This window comes from Amphibalanus amphitrite, unplaced genomic scaffold, assembly GCF_019059575.1.
Source record: "Amphibalanus amphitrite isolate SeventyFive unplaced genomic scaffold, NRLGWU_Aamphi_draft 001770F_arrow, whole genome shotgun sequence".
NCBI classification, from domain to species: domain Eukaryota; kingdom Metazoa; phylum Arthropoda; class Thecostraca; order Balanomorpha; family Balanidae; genus Amphibalanus; species Amphibalanus amphitrite.
Window position 1 is genome coordinate 75,601 of NW_024883263.1, and position 22,744 is coordinate 98,344.

At 50.8% G+C, this 22,744-nt stretch overlaps 1 protein-coding gene across 5 annotated transcripts in view; it reads left to right on the top strand.

Moving 5' to 3' along the window:
- LOC122375081 (potassium voltage-gated channel protein Shab-like) overlaps nt 1–22,744 on the top strand; it is a 69,281-nt gene that overhangs the window by 41,115 nt on the left and 5,422 nt on the right. For 2 of the 5 annotated variants that reach the window (XM_043354251.1, XM_043354249.1), the window contains exons 5-9: nt 2,728–2,848; nt 3,328–3,435; nt 10,226–10,576; nt 12,937–13,087; nt 17,547–18,017. In XM_043354251.1, coding sequence (XP_043210186.1) covers nt 2,728–2,848; nt 3,328–3,435; nt 10,226–10,576; nt 12,937–13,087; nt 17,547–17,995 — 1,180 coding nt within the window. In that variant the 3' untranslated portion in view covers nt 17,996–18,017. The remainder of the gene's footprint in view (nt 1–2,727; nt 2,849–3,327; nt 3,436–10,225; nt 10,577–12,936; nt 13,088–17,546; nt 18,018–22,744) is intronic. The other 3 variants (XM_043354250.1, XR_006255339.1, XM_043354252.1) reach the window with 3 other exon arrangements.

Consider the following 22,744-nt stretch of genomic DNA (forward strand, 5'->3'; position numbering starts at 1 on the left):
GACCCGACAGCTGGGTGGCCTGGCAGCCGGCCCGACTCCTGGCCCGCTCATCCCGTCCTCTGTCCTCTGTGCCGTCCTCTGTCTCCTGTGCCAGCTGGAGGTGGTGATACTGACCCGCAGGGCTGCGGAGTCGGAGTCGGAGTCGGAGTCGGAGTCGGTCGGAGTCGACAGTTGTGACCGGAGTCGGAGTCGGAGTCGGAGTCGATATTGGAAACCCCAGCCGGAGTCGGAGTCGGAGTCACCGAAAATCTGTCGACTCCGCAGCCCTGCCAGGTGTGCGGAGTCGGAGTCGGGAGTTGGAGTCGATCGGAGTCGACATTTCTGCCCGGAGTCGGAGTCGGAGTCGGAGTTGGTTTTTGAAAGCCGGAGTCGGAGTCGGAGTCGGAGTCGCCGTAAATCCATCGACTCCGCAGCCCTGCTGACCCGTGGACGATTGTCATGCCTCTTGTGTATGAGTCGTGCTGGCTGGTGTGAGTCTTGCAATGTGATCTGTCTGTCCTGCTCACACACCGTTTATGCAATCTGTATCCGGAGGCCGGAGCTGATGTCACCCAGGTTTGCTTTAGTTCCGCCGGCACATTTGGCTGAATAATCATTTATTTTTCTGTTACGGACAGCTCCGTTGTCAGAAAATAACTATTGTAAGACAATCCCGACCTACCTAAGCCATTTGTTCCGTCTTTCCAACAACAAATTTTGCACCTGCTAATTCCCATTCATCTCTATTTTTAAACCATGCGAACACGGGACTGTCATAGATCGCTCTTCTTGTGAATACTATCCGATCTGCACTTGCTGCAGTGTCCAACTGTCCATTGTCCCTTGACCTTCCCCTCGATCCATGAGGAGCCATAGCAACCCTTCCCCCTGCAGTCTTCTGCGTCAGATCTAGCACATCAGACGTTCCTTGACGTCTCACCCGCCCGCGAATGGGCGGCGAACGGCCGTGTATGTGCGCATCGTACCCAGTCCGTCAGCCCGCCGGCGGCGGCTGTAGCTGGCGGCCCGCTATCGAATTCCTATAGCGAGCGTCGGTGAGCCGACTGGCCCATCGAGCGACCGTGTCTCTGGCCACAGTTACCCCGTCCGCGGAACACAGTTACCCCGTCCGCGGAACACAGTTACCCCGTCCGCGGAACACAGTTACCCCATCCGCGGAACACAGTTACCCCGTCCGCGGAACACAGTTACCCCATCCGCGGAACACAGTTACCCCATCCATGGACCGCAGTTACCCCATACGCGGAACACAGTTACCCCATCCGCGGAACACAGTTACCCCGTCCGCGGAACACAGTTACCCCATCCGCGTAACACAGTTACCCTATCTGCGGCTGTAGTTACCCCGTCCGCGGAACACAGTTACCCCGCCCGTGGAACACAGTTACCCCATCCGCGGAACACAGTTACCCGTCCACGGACTGCAGTTACCCCGTCCGTGGCTGTAGTTACCCCGTCCGCGGAACACAGTTACCCCATCCGCGGAACACAGTTACCCCGTCCGCGGAACACAGTTACCCCATCCGCGGAACACAGTTACCCCGTCCACGGACTGCAGTTACCCCGTCCGTGTCTGTAGTTACCCCGTCCACGGACCGCAGTTACCCCGTCCGCGGAACACAGTTACCCAGGCTAAAGTTGCTGTTGTCCCGCTCCTAGTTGTAACCGTCCCTCTACATTGTAACTGCTCCTTATTACTTCGGTCCGAATTTGCAAATTATCAATCTACAAATTCGTAGTTACAGTTTCTATTTGCTACTGTTGTTTCCCTTAGTTACCTTGCTGCACCATCTGCATTCTAATTACACCACAAATTAGCCACAGGTGCGGTGCGCCGTATCACCACACTGGCAGCTATACGAGTATGCGGAACAGTTCGTCGTTGGTCAGTCATCCGTAACCCATGGACCCGCCAGCTGGTTCCCTCGTCTGAGAGCGCAGTATTTGTTGATACGAATTGACATCCTGTTTGGAAAGGTCTCCGAGCAGCTCTGGTCAGCCATGTGACGACTGTATGTCAATACTCGGCTGGAGTCAGCTGGACCATAGGTACTCAGGAGTTTGCAGATCGTCACCCTATATAGAATGCAGAATATCAATTGATGGTTACGATGTAGGCTGACGTGCTTTGGTGTCGAGTTGATACACTAAGCAATTCCATCGAAGTCAATAACGAATGCTTACGATGCTGTACCATGCATTTTGGCTTATGTGAATTGCTGATCATCGAAGGCTGTAGGTATTATTCGAGGTTACTTCTGCTATAGGAAACTGCATTCATTTCTTTTGGGGATACTTGTTACTTACGCTTTTATTTTGTTTTACCTACCTGCGCTTCTGTCACCATCGGAATAGATCTAATGCATTGCATAAAGTAATGTATCGATGCACACATTATCAGTTATTTCTTTTCTCGCGAAAAGTATTGCTTTATTTTTGCTTGTCTGAGAAGGTCGTTTGGTCCGACATTGTTACATGAAGAACAGCCAAAAATACTGACGACGCGCATGTGCATGTCTTTTGTCTGAAGCGGCCATTTGCTCTAAATGTTGCAGGAAGAACAGCCAGGGATCGCTAGTGACACCACCGTCTTTCTGCCTGTGTCTTTCCTTTCTGATTGGGTCATTTGCCCTGGCCGTGTTGCAGGAAGAGTAGCCAGGGATCGCTAGTGACGCCTCTGCCCATCTTCCCTTTCTCATTGGGTCGTTTGATGTGACCGTGTTACAGGAAGAACAGTCAGGGCGCGCTGGTGACGCCCGGCACGCCGCATGCGGCGGAGCTGAGTACCGAGCCTGCAGAGACGGCGGCCGATGGTGCGGCCAACGCGCTCAACACCCCCCGCCCAGCGGTGAGTGAGGCGGCCAGGGTCGTCGGGAAAGGGGGGCACGCGTTCCGGGCACCCGTCCGGGCAGACAGGTGTTCGATGATCGATGGCGGGGGGGGGGGATTGTAATTCGGAGGTGAGGGTGTTTAGGGTTGGAGAAAAGATGATGGGGCCAGTCAGTGACGCATCTATAAAATGTGTCGGCACGGATGCTCAGAAATGATGAAATTTTATCTCTGTGTGTTAACTTTGTAAGACATCATATTTGTTTAGGCTCATCTTGCTTTGAAAACTTTTTACTCGATAGCTTCCGCCAGAAATTCTTCGCTGCGGCAAGCCTTCCTTGGCTGTGAAACGCAACTTTTTCAAATCACGACTGAGCATGTCACATTCTCAGGCTATCTTAAGCTTTCATATCGATTTTTACACAGCGCCTGGCTTGTTCAATACTGTCTGAAGGAGGTTTCCACTCCAACTGGGACCACTTTGCGTCTTTTTCCTAGGCGGTCACGCTGCGAAATTGGACACGATTGTCCAAGGACAGGCCTAGCAAGGAGCGACGGACGGCCAAGCGCGTGTCCGTAGAGTGTTGCTTTTGCACCTGCGGCAAGGTACCGGGCCGGCGCGTCTCTGTCGTTTGGCCGTTGTTGCTGCTGCCGTTGTAACGTTCCGTGTTAGCCGCCGGGTCGCTGTGACTGAGTGTACTCTGCCTGATTGGAGAACAGTGTGCGCGCCGCCCCGACAGTCGCCGGGGTCCAGAGGGTGCCTGTCGCAGCCGCTGCTGTTAGAAGCCCCCGATCGGTCCGTGCAGCTAATGGGAGGGAGAGGCACGGTCGATTGTAAATCCGCCTCCCGGCATGTCTCGGGCTCCGCGCTGTAGACCAGCGCGGACCGCCCGCCGTCGTGTATCGGACGCAGCTCAGATGGTGTCGTAGTCGAGAGCGAACGATATAAATAGATTGACTAGTATGTGCTGGAGTCGGTCTACCTAGCTGGCATGGACTGAGGCTCTCAGTCAACTGTAAGCGCGCGCCGGAGCGTCTTGTAGGTGACGCGGCGCCCGCGAGGTTAGAAAGCGCAGCACGGTAGGGGTCCGTCCATCGGGAAGAGGAGGGCGGGAGGGAGAGATGGCACCGAGTGTAGCGTACTAGCGAGTAACTAGAGCGTATACTAGCGAGCGACGTCACTGCCGCCCGATAGACAGTCATGAGACAGCATGAGACGCGTTAGATCCGAGCCAGACGACTGCTTCCGTCCCGCACGAGAGTAGAGTTGCCTCGCACGCACGCCCGCCACCGTCGCCCAGTTAGCCGCTGGCTGCATGCACCCGCTCTGCCGCCTCTCTGCCTGGTCTTCCTGCATGTATTTCACAGCTTGACCCCTGTTTGTCTCCCTCCTCTCGCTCTGCCCACCCTCTCTTCTCTCTCTTTCTCTCTTGGAACCAGTCGTCATCGTCGGGTCATCTCCAGCCTTGCCGGCCGAGTCGGACGTCGCCTGTTACGGTCAGTAGCGTGTCCTCCCTCACTCTGGCCACGCCCCCGAGGACTTTGGCCACGCCCCGCAACTCCTCCGGTGGTCACAGGGCGAGGAAGATATCACAGAGACGTGCCAGTTACTCACTGTGGATGCCGGGACACGGTACATTGGTGGAGGGTTCACACACAGATTTCTGGGCTTAGTTATTTTCTATGGTATTTTGATTTAAATACGTTGTTGTGTATTATGTCGTTTGAGCTTTGATTTACGAGGTAAACATTAATTTCAAATGGTTTCATTTTTTACGTTGATTATAAATAACTCCTCATGATTTATAATGGTTTGTTTATATAAATAACTGCGTGACCATTTTGATCAGTTGCATGTTAATCACATATTTGACATATGTTTACCATCTGCCTGCTGCTTTCGTTATCACTCTCCGTCACTGCCATCACTTCTAAACGAACCCCTCGGGCCTGCGCCTCGGGCGTTGGCCGGTCGCCGGCCCGAGGCTGGTTGCGGGGGTCACCGCCAGGGCGGCGGCAGCGGCGCGCGGTCGGGACCTGTCTGCTCCTGTGCGGCTAACCCGTTGCATGGCATCCGCTCGGGCGGCTCCACGGCGCACCGCCGGCCGAGACCACTCCGGCGCTCTCTCTCTCGCTCCCCTCCTCTCTCCTCTATCTCTGCCGCTTAGTTGGTGTGTGTCCACGACTACTAACTGGCGGTCGCGGTGGCGGCCCGCCCGCCCGACTCCCTCTCTTTCTCTGGCTCGGATCTCGTGCAATCGGTTAGCGGTCTGGGTGCGCTCAGGAGCCGACAGGAGCCGACCCCGTGCTGCTGGCAGGCGCTGCAGGCTCGTCACGTGGCAGACAGCGCGGCCGCCCACAACGGCGAGCAGATCCCTCTGCAACAGAAAACCGAATAAATGCTCAATATTTTGATATTCACCTTCGTCTCAGGTAAGCGTAGTCACGCAACTCAGTAAGTTCGAAGGACGACGACGGTGCACACAGGCGCTCCCGGCCAAGAGGGCCAGACGCTCAGACGGTAAGCCACTGTGCTGATGACGTCATTACGGTAAGACGCCGTGCTGATGACGTCATTAGTCGGCCGGTGATAGATCTCACTAATTGCTTGTCCGCACCATTCTTGTTAGTCTTTCCCAGACCGCCCCGTACCTATAGTGTATTTAGTGTGACGGTGTGCCTGACTCTTTGTAATTCTCATTGAAAAACGGTCTCTTCCCGTGTCCTTTCCTTGCTCAGCCAAGCCAGTCCACCTAGAAAGACACCGTTAGTATCGCTTCCATTGCTGCCAATAGATGGCACTGGTAGTGAGCGCCTGAAGTTATACTGTCCCGCATAGCTAAAGCCAGGCACTCGAGGATTTGCGCGGATGGGTCTTCGTAGGGATTCACATAACATTTAAATGGGCCATTAACGAACAAGATGTTCTGCTCTGGGCATTAACTGTCGAGTGATTATATACATAACTGAGTTAGTTCAAGCTTATCTGGGCGGCATAAATTGCATTGGTCCCATAAAGACATGTATGTGGGTATAGGTACTGTTTAAACATGATTCGGCACCGACCATGCGCATTCTGCATGAGTGAATGGTTGATATTTTGGTAATAGATTGTTAACCCGCGCCCCACTGGGGTCTGCGTATAACACGCCCTACTGGGGGGGGGGGGGGCTATTCAAGGCCCCCCCTTCTAACTCCGAAACTACTGGGCCGATCGTCAAAATTCAAACGGCGTCTGATAGCCCCGGAAAAACTGTCGAGCGAAACCTAATTTCATTGACCTCGAGGTCACCGATGACGTCACAGGTCAGGTCAAAGTAAAAATTATTAGCATTTTGCTTGTTCACGTTTTGGGCTCTGGCCGCCGTCTTACAAGGCAGATCAGGCTCATTTTTGGATCACACACTCGTGAACAGATGCTCTAGATACCCCGAGGGTACCAAACTTGTACTTTGATTTTCAGGTCAAGGTCAGGTCATCACAGGTCACGAAAATATTATATCATGCGTCGGTCACGTGACACATGTTTTATGGTCCATTTAGTCCAGAGATTTCGAATGTGATGTCGTCTGTGTCATTCGAGGTCATTTTGAGTCGAATTTAGCTTAGGTCAGGTCACTTTCAGGTCAAAAAAGGTCAAATTTTGAAGTTGAAATTTTTCAACAAAAAAGGTGTCTATTGGATGCAGTTTGAGCTCAGGAACACGATGGTGCTATTTATATTGGCGTACGATGTCAAATACGTGCTAAAAAATTGATTTGAAAAATTAATAATTGTGAATTTTTTGCAATAATGCGTAAAACTTGGCCATTTTTGAAGATATTTAGCTAAAACTTGCTAGAGTTAGTCATGATAATGCGTTTTATCACATATATTCCGTTTTTTTTCGAAAAGTCAAAAACTTTTTGAAAAAAAATGTAAAAATATAAATTTTGGATTTTATTATATCAAATTTTCGAAATTTTCAAAATTTCGAAAATCCGAGATAGCAGTTTGATAGCGCAGTCTATTCTGAGTCCTCTCATGCAAAGAAATTGGATCTAGCTTAAAAACTGAGCTCTTGGGAGCGATTGCCGTGGTTCAATGTTTTGCGTCGAAATCGGCCGAACATGACGTCACTCTGACGTCATTTCCGGCCGACCTATGGCAGCTACGAACATAAAATTTTGACACAAGGTGTCAAATTGATGCAGCCAAAGGTACTGAAAGTTTGGCGTTGATACGTCAAGCGGTTTGGAAGTTATTGCAGAAAAACTGGAGGGGGGGCTATAAATAGCCCCCCAGTGGGGCGCGGGTTAAATACCTGTTATCAGAGATGGCATGTCACCTTTAAGTAGCAATCTCGAATAAGAGTTATTCCAATAAAATGTATAACTATCAAGACGTAGATCTACAATGTATTTTCGGTCTTAAAAATGTTTTGTTTGCATAAGAAGAACAGTGCAATGCAGATTTAAATAATAAAACATCGTGGTGCCTTATTCCATGATATTTTTGGAATGCCCATTCTTAACTGTTCGCTTTTTTCGAGACTAAATGTCGCAGGCGGTAAATGGTGAGGTTGTTATTAGAAGATGCCTAATTAATCATCCCATGGTAAGTGTGCCTACAGTATGGGTGCAATTATTAGGGCCAGTACTATTCCCACTGATCAAATGAACTTCGTGTCAGAGTTGATTAAATTTTCTCTTTGTGGATGGCGATGCTATGGATCGTTACGTCACCCAGAAATATGATTCTCTTCAAATGTCGGAGTGGTATGACGAAAGTGTCGCCGCGATATCGCGTGTGCCCCCCAACAGACATGTGCCCGACACGCCGTGAAAGGTTTGTTCACGCCCCGGCGTTACTCGGTCGGTATCGGTTTGCTCACAGACAACAGAGCTGGACGCGGCGGAAAATGGCCTGTCCTACGACAGTGTGGTGCAGCCTTTGTCGCCGGCCTCCTAAATTTAAGTGGTTATTAATTTCGCAAGTGCACCGCCATGATAGGGTGGCTTGGCTCAGTTCACCGAAATAAGATATTGGGGTTGTGTTTAATTAGTACGTGACCGTATGAAACGGATAACGATTTCTGTCACAGGAATCGGCTACTGTTGATAATGGGGATGAACATGAGCCTTGAAGCAGAGGGGAGAGCTTTAGTTTCCCATATCCCTGACCCTGCTGCCCTTGCTGTCAGATTTTCGGCCGACAGTCCATGACTCCTGAGACTGTCCACTGTCTGGTCCGAGCTGCCCCTGCCGTGAGCCTGTCCGGCCGGACAGCCCGCTGGTCATGTGACAGGCCGGACAGAGCCTCCCTCCGGACAGTGCCGCCTCCGTCAGACAATCAATGGAGTGCCGTGACGGGCCGACACGGAATTAATGGCCGATATTCGGCGGCACACGGGCCGGTGACGGATGAGCACGCCGGTGGCGCCGCCTGCCGGAGACCCCGGCGCGGTGTGGGCGTGTCGCCTGACAGATCGTCGCTGTCGACACGGGGTCGGGGGGGGGGAGGGGAGGGGCTTCCTCGGTGGGTGGGGCGCGGGAGGACGGCGGCCGCTGTCACTGACTGCTATCTGTTTAAATACGATGTCAGTGGGCGGACGTGCGTCTTCTTTGATTGCGTAGGTCGCCAGGGTGGGCGGCAATGAATGAACATTCCACGTCTATATAAGGGTTGCGACTTTACGATTGCAAGAAGTTGTCGTAAATACGCAAAAAGAGCATCATCATTGTCGAAAATAGTGGGCATTACACTCTCATTCTCCAATAAGTTTATCTAAAGGTAGTGCTGTTCGTAGAAATTACCAGATAAGCAGCTTCCAAAATATTATTCACTTTGACAAACCATGAACTTTGTGATTATAGTATTTAAGTGCAGCTCTTCAGCTCAATATTCTTGCATGAAACAAAAGAGCAAACAATGCAGGAATTAGCGGACATGTTCGTTTTCTGTGTGACAGGTGCCTAAATGCCATTTTCTTTTTGGAAACTGTGGCCGGGGCACGCTTACTTTTTGCCACAAATGCGGCTGAGACATCAGGATTTCATATATTTCATGTCTCGCTGATACGTTGTTAATTCACTAAGCATTAGTGTCAGGCGAGTGGTGATTTGCGAGTGACTCTCTGCCAAAGTCGAAATGGCAGTTCCGGGCAGGAGGGCCAGCCAGGCACTTACAGAGATGTCATAAAGATGACGTGCCAAATGAATCGACGTCACTTTCCCCGCCGAAATTCATTGTCTTATCGTTCACTAGCGGGCTCAAGGGAGAGGGCAGGACATTGGGAGAATTTGTTTCTCCCAAGCAGTGACCGGAATTGGCGGAATTATTACCGCTTTCCTCACGTGGAAAGAACTACAGTCGGAATCATACGGCAGTGTCTTACTATCCCGGACCTGTGCAAGTGCTTTGGTCTTTGGTGGTGTGGCGAGCCTCCAGCCAGAGCTTTATCGCGGCCCATCTATTAGCTGTTGATTGGAACGGGCGGCGAGCGCACTGAGGCGTCTAGCGGGCCGAGATACCGTCAGCTGAAGGAGCTGCTTCCGGGAACGACCCGGATCCAGCCCGGTGAATAGTACATCCGGAACACGGAGCTTCCTGAATCAAGTAGGGAGCTTCCTGAATCAAGTAGCTTGTATCTCGGATGGTGATAGGCAGCAGAGTACCTAAATCAAGATATTTTACTCGCAGATTATAAGCAGTTGAAATTTTCCAAGACCCGTAAATTTTACATTTCTTGAAGTATGAGCCACGTAAAAAAGACAGATCTTACACCACAAATTCTCACAAAATGGCATGCATTCACGTAAAACATGCATCCCTATATGGCGTAGAAAATATATGATGCCTCATCCAAGTTAACCGTAATCGGCCTATCATCAAATACCAGAGGAGGAAGAAGAAGAAGAAACATTAATGAGAGGGGTAATCAGGCTGCCTTTTAGCTTAGACTGCGGGAAAGTTAGAGGTAGGTATCGTCACACATGCTGAACCGACAAGTAATCCTTCTCCCGATCATTTCCCATCCCGCACATGTGACTTCTGCTTCATCGTATTTCTTAGGTCATCTCTGTTACTTTTACTAAGATCGTATCGGCCACTTCTTCGATTTCTTGCTGTTTGATGTTTTTGTTATCCTCGACCCCAACATGTGACTGTGGTGACCTTTGCGCGCCTTTCTGTAACGACATTTGACATATGTGTGCCGCTCTGTCCCCGACCCGTGACTTTCGTGACTTGCGCGTGCCCTCTGGCCCCTATTGTGACCTCGGTGACCTGTGCGCGTGACCTGTGACCTTGGTGATATATGTGTGCCCTTTTGACCCCTACCGTGACCTTGGTGGCCTGTCGTTTGACCCGTGCCCTCGGTGACCTGTGCGAGTCGCTGACCGCCGTCCCACCACAGGATTTCCTGGAGCCGCTCGGCGGTCCACGCCGCCAGAGCTCCGAGCCGAGCCGAGCCGCCGCCGCACCCATCGAGCTCCAGGCGCTCTCACAAACCAACCTGGACCTGCTCAGTCTGGAGAGCAGTGACACCTTCACCAGCTGCCCCACGCACCCGTTCCCCTCGGAGGGCGACCTGACGGCCGACAGCAACCTCTACGTCAACCCGCTGGACGGCGATGTGCGCCGCGACAGCCCGCGCGCCTCGCCGCGGCGCCGACCGCGCATCGCCAGCGCCGGCGACCCGGCCGAGAGTGGAGTCAGCCAGCAGGGCTCGCCGCTGCTCAAACACCGGCGCGCCCGCTTCCAGGAGGTTTGTCACGGCTGAACGGGGGGGGGGGGGGGCGTAGAAAGGGATTGAGGATTGATGAGCGAGGTGAAATGTGCATGCGATTTGACGTTTTTTTCTGATAGGCACCCTCCAAAGACATCTACATAATATGTTGTTATATCTGTGCGTGCCCCTGGCCCCCCGTGCTCGTGTTGACACGATATTAGTCCTACCGTTGTTTGGTATTTTGTCTAGAGCCGTTACGTGACGAAGTAAACAGTTGAGACTTGAGACTGACCTTTTTAGACAGGTGCAACTGCACTGTTTGGATTGGTGATCGTCAAGCTTGTTCCCTTGACTAAACCCCTGTTGTATTCAACCCTGCAAAACAAATATGAGGCTGAATAGTAACCCCTTATCATAGCGACTAACCGAATGACACGTAAATAATCCCATGCTAGCAACTCATGAAATCAGCAGTTCATCATGCGAGACCACCACTGAGAAAGTCAACCCCAAGCACTGGCGGATCCAGAAAGGCGGTCTTGGACGCTGCGAGGAGGGGACATACCCCCAGAAAGCTTTTCCAATGTCCCAAAACTCTCCAGGTTTCGTTTTCTAACGCCCTGCTGAACAGTTAAAAGCATTTTTTACTAATAATTTAATCGTTTTTACTTTTATTCTCGAAAAACCGCAACATTTTTGTCGATTTCGAGCGCCGCGTGTGACTCCGCCAGTGACCTCAAACACCTCTATACCGAAGCAGGAAGGTTTTACGCACCCAATGGCGGTTTCCTTTTCCTCACTCCTTCAAATTCGACGTTCCTGGCCCTCCGCCGGATCCACACTCTAGCCTTGGACGATTAATAGGAGCGACATCCATATTTGATGTCGGACCATGGTGCCATGCGCCTCGCCGATGGCCGGCCATGCCAGCAATTAGGCCGTGCGTGTGCGCGCTCGGCCTTAGGACGAGTCCATGTGGCTTATTAGGAAGGCCACACAGCACATTGCGTACTGATGGAAGTTAATGACCCACGGGCGGTGGCGATGGACTGCTCTAAATATATCACTGGTCACATGGATACAATGCAAGTGGCTTATAAGCAATGGGCCCTGGTGTATCTAGTAGCTACTTTTTTCAAAGAAAGTTGACGATTTCGTTGTGAAAATAACTTGTCTAATATTATTTGTACGTTACACATTCGTACGTTACACATTCCGATTGCTACTTATTTATCAGAAGTTGTGAAAAAGAAGCGTAGATATCTGAAGCAGTTCATGCTAAAGTCGTTAACAAAATCAAAGAATCAAGGACTTATTGTTTGAACAAAATTAGGAGCACCATTGTTCTTCTGTTTCACAATTGTCTTCGACAAGTGAGTATTTGCCTTCCGTCTCGTGCCAACCATTAACACCTCGTTAATCCTAATCAGTTTTACTTGGCTGACAGGGCCAAATCATTCACCTTGCTCCCGACTAGTGTCCAAAAGGCTAAGGCGACTTCCAAACGCTAAATGGCTCGCCTGCAAAATTACCTTCCCTTGTGAATAGTAATATGTTGGATAACGTGTCACTGCAGTCTCACAAAGCCCTTAACCTCTTAAATTTTCTTTCCAGATGAATTACTTAGCCGTCGGTGGAGCCCTTTCGCGCTCCTCAGTTCCTCCGCGTTGTGTCTGTGCCTTCCGGCTCCTGCCGCTGCTGCCCCGCTGTATCCGTCCTCAGTGGGCGGCCGCCGCCGGTGCTCGAACGTCGCAGTCACGCGCCGCCTGGGTCGAATAACCCAACTGCATTAATTATTCGGGCCAATTCCCGGCTGCGGGCGGTCCCAAGTGGCGGTCCTCCACCCCCCGGCCGGTCGTATCGACTGACCTCGCCGCTGACCCCCGAACAGCGCACCCCGGCCCTCCATAAGCCGACGCTCTGGAATGCATATGCTGCATTAGTTACGGGACATGTATGTGTGTATGTGAATTTATGAATGCGTATGCTGATTAAATCTGTACGGAAGGTATATGGGCGTTGATATACTGGATTTAGTGTGAGCGTTTAAAAACAGCATTGAACATCCAATTGAACATTCAATTGAACATTGAACATTGAACATTAGCTCGATTTTTGTTTTCATATATTTTGAACTGTAAGGTTCTCAGGCAAACCTGGCTAAAGCTAATCGTTATTCCATCTCGCCCATGAATGTTCACAGCCATCATGAAGGTGACTATCTCTTGCTTACTTCCTTGACACCACTACCATCCAACCTGCCTGGTTCGCCTCCTTTCCCGGCTTCCCTTCTCGTCATCACTAATCTCCATGACTCTGCCTCGCTTCTACCGCCCACTCGCCGCTCCAATGCCTGCACATCTAACGCCGACTAACCGCTGTGACCTCTCTACCAGCCGGACCCCAAGGTGGCCGTAGCCGGCGTGCTCGGCGCTCGGCGGGACCCGGAGACGGCCGAACGCTGGCGAAAGCCGCACATCTCGGCCGCCCGAGGTATTTCCTCTGCCATCAAACTGTTGGGCACGTCCGCCCGCCTGGCCCGCGCCGGTAAGGAGAGGTTCCTTGGGCTTTGCTCGGACTGGCTCCGCGCGCGCGCGTGCGCCGTTTTCCTGTGTTGGTGCGTTGGTGCCCGCTCCTGCGGCCTTGGTTGGCTATCTGATCGGCTATCTGCGGTCGCCGCGCGCGCAGCTCCGTTTGGTTTATTGTGTTCACCGCGGCCCTTCACCACAGTCTGTCCGCCAGCCGGGGCTGGCGGCCGCGCGCGCCTCTGCTCTCGTTCTGTTGGTCTCGACTTCTCTCTTTTTCTCTCTTGTCTCTGGCTTTTTTGGCTCTGTGGCGCTGTCCGCCCCACCGCCGTCTGCCCACGCGCCGGGTGGCCGCCGTCCGCCCGGACACGCACAGCTCACTCACTCACTCACTCACTCACCTTTTCACTCACCTCATATCTTACTCACTCACCGACTGCCTCTGATATGCCGACTGCTTCCAGGATGACACCGACCGGTCAGCTTATACACCTCCTAAGTATGCAAACACTTTGTTTGGTACAATGTTTTGCGATACATGTTTTAAAAAGTTTACTAAATTGCAGGAGTTTTAAGCATAAACTATCAGAGTATACCTATTTGTAAGGAAACCTAAGCAATTTCTGATAGGTGAAAAATGCGACAAGCAAGCTGGAATCGTTCAAAGATATCTACCATCCACTTATGGGCAGTATTTCCTTATTTTGCTGCAGAGAAGCCGCAGCTCTGAGTCATTTTATTTGTGCCGGTTATTTTTGGTGAAGTAGAGCCAACGCATTGATCACACAGCCATCCGTCCTGTGGCAGATATTCCGATCGTTTGTTTACCGTTCAGTTTTACGAGCTCATTTCGTTCGCTGTATCATCGATGGCGTCCGTGGACTATGTGGAACCCACATAGAGGACTAAGCCCAGGGAATCTTTCCTCTTATTGAGCCTGTTTTGTACTACGCCTTTCAAAACTATGTTTTGCCTTCGGCAAAGCTTCATTCAGAGATGTTAAAAATGCTTGGATTGTGGTTAAGATCGTCTTAAAAAAGTCAATTGATTCTATTTATTTCACCTCCTGACCATTGAAATGTGGCTAAATGAAATAAGAAACTCTGAAAGAAGCTTGCCTAACGGTTGTTGCGGAGCTTGATGCTTCGTCAACTTTCGTTTTATGTATAATTAGTGTTCTTTTCTATTATAACTGCAGCTAGCTTTCTGTTTATTAAATTTGTTACGGAATCAAAGTTATTACGGAGCGAGCGAAGCGAGCGTAGTCTTTCCTTAGATTAAAGGGACTCTCCCACCTTAACATTAGATTTGAGTTGAGATAGCCAAAATGGGGTCCCTGGCTCACAATTACCGGTTTCGGCACCCACAACATCGAGAAATGCCTTAAATCGGAAATATTGAATTTCAAAATTGCAGCATTTTGATTCAGAGGGGCTAATGCTTAGGAATACCCCTCTGAATGTGTGACGTCAGCGCAAATATCAAACGATTTTTAAATGTTTGACTAAAACGTTTTGTAGCACGCGGTGGTATATGCTATTTGCGCGCAACATCTGCCGCAAACGCCGCACTTCTAAAATAAAGTCGCTAGAAACAGCGGAGGTCCCAAAAAAGTAAACAAAAGTAAAACGTCTAATATCTTGAAAACCGGTGAATATTTTTCGGTGAAATTTGGTAGATATTCGTTTTCGTTCTTTCTGAACCGAGCGACATCACTTTCATGCCAATTCATAAACTTTTTTGAAGGTGGGAGGGTCCCTTTAACGGAAATTTCTGAGTATGAGCGGCCGGCCGGCCGGCCGGCCAGCCGTGGTCACGCTTTTGCGAGGCTTATATCTCAGCAACCACTTGACCGATTTACATGCGGTAATTTTTGTAGGGTAGCTTCATTCCTTCTACCAAGTATTGGACTATTCCCGATGCATGTGGGTGACCCCTTATGCACGTGCCACGTGCAAAACGAAGAGGTGTCCGTTTTGTAATTGTTGCAATATCTCGGTAACTACTTGGCCGATTGCGCTGAAAGTTGGCATGTAGGTAGGCACCCACTAGGCACTGCATATCCATGTGCCAGAGTTGGGGTGCTGCTGCACGTGCGCACGTGCAGGGGTCGATTCCAGATCTCGAGAACGGCTGGACCGATGGCGCTCAAATTTGGTACATGGCTAGGGACCGGTTAGTAGGGTGCCGTGCAAAAGTCAGTTGGGACCCATTTTGCACGTGCGCACGTGCAGGGTGCCGCTTCCAGATCTCGAGAACGGCTGGGCCGATTGTGCTCAAATTTGGCACATCGCTAGAAACCGGTCATTAGGGTGCCGTGCACAAGTCAGTTGGAGGTACCCCCTCGAAATTTCGCACGTGCAAGATTCACCCCTTCGCTCGCTCCGTTAGTCGCCCCAAAAGGCGCTATACTGGTCGCTAGAATGCATGGAAATCTGGGTTTAGCAACCGTCTCTTTGTGTCCAGACAGCTTCTTTATTTACTTCAACTTGTATACGAACGGAGCATAAGTTATTGGCAAACTTGGCGCCGTGTCGACGTTCGCTGCGCAGTGACAGCTGACTGTCTCGCCTCGCTAAGACGATGAAACAGCCCAGCTGTGAGCAGCTCCCTTGGTTTCATTTGTTACCGAGTTTGTAGTCGAATACCTTCCTTCGCACCCGTTCATGCTTCCTGCATGCTGCCTCGCATTCTACGCATATTCTATATGTGTATTTTCAGTTTGGCCAACTCGTTTCTGTATCAGTAGTAGTGTGTCGTGCTTGTTCGTAGTTCCTGATGGATGATCACTGTCCTGAATGTTTGTGAATGATTGTTGTTATTATGTCGCTCGTCACTAGAAAACCGGTGTGTAGAATTGCGTGTTAATAATGTATGTGTGCTATGTGGTGCGCGACTGAAAATCATTCATCTAATGATACAGTCTAGGTTATAATACTATAATTATACGCATTAGCGTAACACCTGCTCGCTTACGCCATTCAGATGTTTGTATGTTTAAGCAGTGTTTTTTTCGCCAGATGAAGTGAAATTTATTTAAGTCGAACTACCTATATAATTGTCATTGGCATGTTTCCGGCAAAGAAAGACACTGCCGTTTTCAAAAAGGTATTATTGCAAATTTGCAGAAGTTTGAACGCTGCGAGCTACATTCGGGTAATTTGAATTAAGCCCACTTGACGGCAATGGATCAAAATTAGGAAAACGTAGGTCAGTAGTTGGGGTTCGACCTCTATCAAGTGCGTTCTTTATCAGGTAGCTTGCAATATAAACGGTACATAAATGTAAAAGTTGCCTGGTGTGTGTAAGGCGGCTCACTGAAAACAATGCAGTGATGACACACAGTTGTGTGGATTGTAATAAGATGGATACCATGCTAGCATGACTTTGTTGGAAAGAAGAAAAAATACCTAGGATTGAAGTGTGATTACAAGAAAGTTCTACTAACACATAATCATTCTCAGTATTTTACCTGTGGTTATGAGGAATGTAAGTATTTTACTGGTATCCAGACGTTTAGAAAGAATGTTTCTAGCAAACATAATTGTAGAACGGATAAACCATAGCTGTATGGAATGAGCGATTAACGACTGTAGTGAGTCGATAAGATGCCACCACAGTTCTGCTCGTATGTTATACAAAAGATCTTCGTAAAGGTCATTCTTCTGTTTGCTTCATCCTTGTGACCATTGTAGAATTTACAATACTTACCTATGTAGTTCATTTTTTAGTTTTCTAGTCATCGGATTAGAAATTTCTGATGAATGATATCCATTAATAGATATATTATATAGCCAATATAGGTATCTGATAGTAGGCTATTAGTTACTGTAACGTAGAGCATACACAGAGGCATACCGAACGCTAGCAATAGCTATAGTAACGGTGTTCTCTACTTTAAGCCGATATCAAAGAATAGAGATAGATATAGAACGGTTCTTGGTGTTAGACCAAGAAGCCATCGTATTTATGGCTAGGTAGTTTAATGAAATGTATTTCTAGACTCATTCACACTGAAGTGTAAGATAGATGCAGCTAGAATCACAGATATGGACATTGGATGGCCCTATTCGTCACTCAAATGCCCCATTTTTATAGTTTGTGAAAATATTGATGTGCATGTTCATGTAAGTAGCGGAAACGGAAGGTATTGCTTATTCGATGGTAAATCTTGGGAAGTTGAAGCCGATTGGCTTTAGATAACATCTAGATATTCAGATGTGTTATATAGGCTATTTATCTGTCGTTAATCAATCAAGTATGCCAAGTAACAAGTGAATCACAAGTGCTGAGTCCTGAGTGATAATTGAAATATCTGCATGCGTTAACAGCAACTGAATTCAGGCCCACTTCAAGTATTTTTTTTAGGCAATCGACGTGCCAACTGTCCGGCGCTGCCTCGCCTCTATTCACTGTCACTGCCGTTCCTCAGAGCCCGTATAGTGAACCAGCGCCACTGACAGCCACCCTCTGCGCCGCAGGAAAGTACGGCAGTCGCAGCTCCCTCTCCGGCGACGTCGCCGACACCCGGCACCGCAGCCCCGAGAAGAAGAAATCCATCCTGAAGAAGACGGAGGTGCGCGCCGACCCGGAGACGGAGAAGCTGCTGGACGCCACCCTGGTGACCGACAGCGGAGTGGAGGCCGACGCGTCGCCCCCGGCAGCGGCGCCGCGCCGCGCCGACTGCTGCCGCGCCGAGACGGACTCGGCGCGGCGGCGGCCCGGCGCGCTGCGCTGCGCCAACGCCGGCTGTCTGTACAACACGGTGGCGCTGCTCTCACCGGCGCACGGCGAGGTGTGTTTGTGCGGCGCGCAGATGGTGCGCGGCGCCGCCAACCACGCGCCCAGCTCGCGCAGCGCCGAGTCGTCGCCGGATGAGGAGACCACGCTGCTGCAGCACCGTCCGCCCCCGCGACAGAGCAGCTCCTAACAGCGGCCTCCGTCCGCCCCAGGTGGGTGAAACACCACGACAGGGGGAGTGGGGAGGGCCCGTGGTCAATCTTGAGTACCTCGTTCATTGAGAGGAGTCCGGAGAACGTGAAACGATTAATCACGATAGACTTTGCTGGAGCAAATCAGAGTGTGCCGGTAAAACTTAGATGCGAGTCACCGCAGCGGTTTTGATGCTGTGCCGCATTACACTACTGTCGGGCGGTGCAGTATTCTCACTGTCGCAAGCCGTTGCGCCACGATAAAGAACATTCAACAGAAAGGACAAAACAGCCTCACACTTTCAAGAATTATTTGACACAGCGAACCCATGCACATGATCAACCACTTTTAGAGCGAGGCAGCTCCATCACTAGTTAGTCGACCTCGACAAGTTGTAATCATAAAAAGATCAATGACAGCTAAAATAATGAAATATTTTTGTTGCATAATCGCAGCATAAAAAGCGAATGCATCACCTTTTATCCTTTTCTCGCGTGTGACACGTTCTCCGGTTTTCTGCGCTTTCCTTCATTATTTCCGTGCCACCCTGGCCCGGCGCGCGGCGAGGCCTGTGCCATGTCCCAGTCACGACCGCCGGGCGTCGGCGCGCGGCTTTGGAGCACCGACCGTAACCGGCGGCCAGCGGCGGCCGATAAATATTCCATGGACGGCCGCCGGTCGGCCGCTTCATGCACTGTCTGGCCGGCGATTGTCCTGTGGCAATATTCGCCAGTGCTATCGAGCGGTGGCGCGCGCGCAGCCCCAGCGACCCGTTCTGCTGCGTATAGATGCAATTGCCCGGCCCGCCGAACGCATTGCGTCGGCGACAAGGGTGCAGTGTTCGTTACTTTGGTGGTTCATCAGATTTTAAAGGAACATCTTGATATGGATGTATCCTCGAATAGTTCAATGGATATTCCGTTTCATTACTTTAGGTAGCAAGATTGATTTCCTTCTAGCAGTAGGTATAGCTATAAGCTAGCTTTCTTTCGCATGGAGACGGCATTCCGTTGTCTTTGAATGTAAGAACGTGCTGGCTGGCTCGATGGCTCGCTTCCTCCATGTTGCCTTTCTGTCGGTTCGTCGCCCCCTCTTTGACTGTGCATAGCAAGTTATCGGGCTGCTCTCTGGCTGGCGGCTGTAGGCGGCTCCTGTCCCGGCGTGTACCGCTGATACCGGTACAGCTCCATCGCTAATTGGTCGGCGGTGTACAATGTTTACGGCTGCTGCCGCCGGCTCGCCGGGGGTCGGCGGGTGGGTGGGGGGGGGGGGGCACTGCGAGCCGACACGCCGGATCGTTACCGTCCTATGACGTCACTGGAGCCCCTCCCGGGAGCCCCGCCCCGCCCCACGGTCTGAGCTGCCCCAGCCAGCTGCAGCCGCCGCCATCGGACCGGCTGCAGCGGGCCGACCAAGATCTGAGGGGCCTGCGTCTTTCCATGGGTCAACATGATCGGATCTTTGAGAAGGCGATGCAGAACAATGCGTCCATGAGTTTCTAGTCAGTGGTCCATGGTTTCACAGCATTGCCACGTGTCATATTTATCTTTACTTTTACCATTGTCATATTTATAAAGGGTGTCAGAAGTACGCATTCTGCTATTTTGATACGTCAAGGGCAGCTAATGGAGATGGATGCTGAAGTGGTATGACACGTAGCAACGGTGGCCCGGTTACTCACTGGCCATGAGCGATGTGGAATGTGCATACTTCAGCATTCCTGGGCACTCTTTATGACTTACAGTTACTTTACTTGCATACAGGGTGGACCAAAAAGGATGGTAACATTTTTAACTCGTATAAAACATGTATCATTGTATGCATGTGACTGGGAATGATACCAAACAAGAGTACATTTCGTGGAAATTCATAATGGCATCACTCTCATACGCTTTCTCTCGTTTTCAGTCTCTCACAGCAGATGTTCGAAGTGACCACCTTCGCGAGACAGGCACAGAGCGACCTGCCTGGCTGCTGACACGATAGCCTGCTTGTATGGCTCACACAGCCTTGCTGATCGCTCTCTTCAGTTCAGAGGCTTTCTGGGCCTTCCTTGTAGACCTGGCCCTTGAGATGACCCCACAGTAAAACATCCATAGGGGTCAGGTCGGATGAGCAGGTAGGCCAGTTCCGACTGGCACCGCGGGATATCAGCCGGTCACCGAAGTGGTTTTCGATGCACTTGAGCGTTGTTTTTGCGATGTAAGGAGGCGCACCGTCTTGCTGGAACCACGGCTGCCATGCTTCGTTTGGACTCGCTCTCAGAACTTCCTCAGCGCCGCCTGGTATGCGCTGTTGGTTGACGGTCACGGTGTCGCCGCTCCCTTCCTCGAACCAAAGTGGACCCACGATTCCCTTTCCGCTGAAGGCACTCTATGGAAGGCACACCATTTTGGTGACCTTGCTGCTGTGCAGTGACTTCTTTATCATCTCATCTCAAGGGCCAGGTCTACAAGGAAGGTCTCTGTGACCTGAAGAGAGCGATCATCAAGACTGTGTGAGCCGTACCAGCGAACATGTGTCGTCGGGCTATCGCGTCAGCCACCAGACCGGCCGCTCTGTGCCTGTCTCGCGAAAGTGGTCTCTTCGAACATTTGCTGTGAGAGACTGAAAACGAGAGAAAGCAGATGAGAGTGATTCCATTATGAATTTCCACGAAATGTACTCTCGTTTGGTACCATTTCCAGTCACATGCATGCAATAATGCATGTTTTATGCGAGTTCGAAATGTTTCCATCCTTTTTGGTCCACCCTGCAGTGGCGACTTGCATTGAATATCGAAGGCAGTATGTGACCCTAAAATTTAAATGCGACTAGAAGTGCATTTTGCTCGCTTAAATTTGTTACACAGTCCAGAGACCCGTGGTGCAAAGCCTTGCGTAAACATCCAGCTGTGAAACAGTTGTTTCTACTAAGCTTCGGCTTTTCAACAGAAGCATGTGAGGTGCTCTGCAACGGCAGCAGTCACCTACCAGTGTTTCTCTCCTATAAGCCCAGCGGGGTCAGTGTGTCTGCCGGCTCCGATGGCGGAAGTACGGCCCGCTATGGCTCGGCAGCCCGGCGGCGTCCCCTATCGACGGTGCCCACTTGAGCTACCTGGGTGGGCAAACACCCTCGAGCACCGCGGCCGCTAATGAAGCCGACGGGTATCCGACCCGAACATGGCTCCCCTCCTGCTCTTCCCTCCCCTGTGGGTAGAGCACGGGAGCCACCGGCATTCCGGCAAAATCATCGCAGTCGTGACGGAATGGCGGCCATTTCGACAGTCCCGGCGAAAGGAACGGCTGACAGTCGGAGAAAATAGGAGCGTCTGTGAAGTATTCGGACTCCAACTGAAAAGACCAGAGGAATGTCATGAGAAGGGCTCGGATATGACGGAGCCAGTAGTATTTCTGCACAATGACTCCGCTTTGACAGAATTACCGACATCACTGTAGTGTGTGACAAAGCTCCAGGAGTGGACAGAGCCTCGGCCGAGTGAAATAATTCACCGCGCTGGCTACTCGTCTCAGATTGAACCACTTCCTAGCTTCTATCGAGGCGTACACTTTGTGATGCAACTCTCTCACTCCCGCGCCTGATGCAACTCTCTAACTCTCGCGCCTGACTGAGCAGCCAGCACTCCATTCATTGAACGCACGTGCGTGCAACGTTCGCGACTACCATCTCCGCTCTGGTGCGTGAGGGAGAGGCCGCGGAGGGCTGAAGCCGGCGGATGGTGCCCTCATCGATTAACGTTGCCCTGCCGACGCTAGTGTTACTGACCCACATGGACATAGGGCAGGGTGGCGGCTCACTCTTCACAACCGAGAGATGAGACGCTCAGTGTGGCATGACATCCAATGGAACGTGGTGTGGAAGTTAACGCGTTACCAATGGCCAAGTACAGACATCGCGTATCCGCATTTTTTTTAGGCTGGCTATTGGCTAATTTGGTAAAGACTTATGTAGGCATGGCACAGATGATCATCACGATTTAAAAAAGGTTTGTAGCTGGACGCTGGTTGGACGCTGGTTACCTTACCCGATAGCCTACAAAAATCAGCATTAGTGTCATCGTGAGATGGCCCGGTTCACTTATGCGTTCCGTCGCTTCTGCGTGACAAACTGAAGCTACAACTGGTTGAATGGCTGAGGGCAGATACCACGACGGCATTTGGCTGGCGGCCAATTATTCAGAGACTAATTTCCAAATTACATAGGACAATTTCATGGGTGTTAAAGGCACGCCTTAGGATTTGGGGAATCCACTCGCTTCGGTGACTTCAGATGCGTTAAATAGGATCCAGTTATAGATGGCCTGTCAAATTCGAGAGCCAAGTAGTAATAAATAATGGCGAACGCCGTTCATATTCATGTCTGGACTCTGGAGTAAGTTTGTTTGGTAGTGAACTATGACACAGTTCATTTGGATCATCACTTAACCCAAGACGTCATTTAAAAGTCATTCTTAACATCATGCACCTACGTTAGGACTTCGAAACTTTAGTTCCATCTTATCCGGACTAGTCTCATTAGTCGTTTATATTTGTCGCGGCAGTAAAGGGAAGTAATCCGGACAGGGGTTTGCCATTCATCCCCGGTGACCCGTTGTCCGGGTCAATGGATTTGCTGTCGATGTCTGTCAGACTGCCTCGGCAGCTGGCGACGCCGCCAATCCACGTCACAGTCCCAGTGACCTTCGCGGGAAGGGGTGGCCGCTGGCGGCCGACCGGCGCCAAATATGCCCGCCTGCCAATGTCACTGC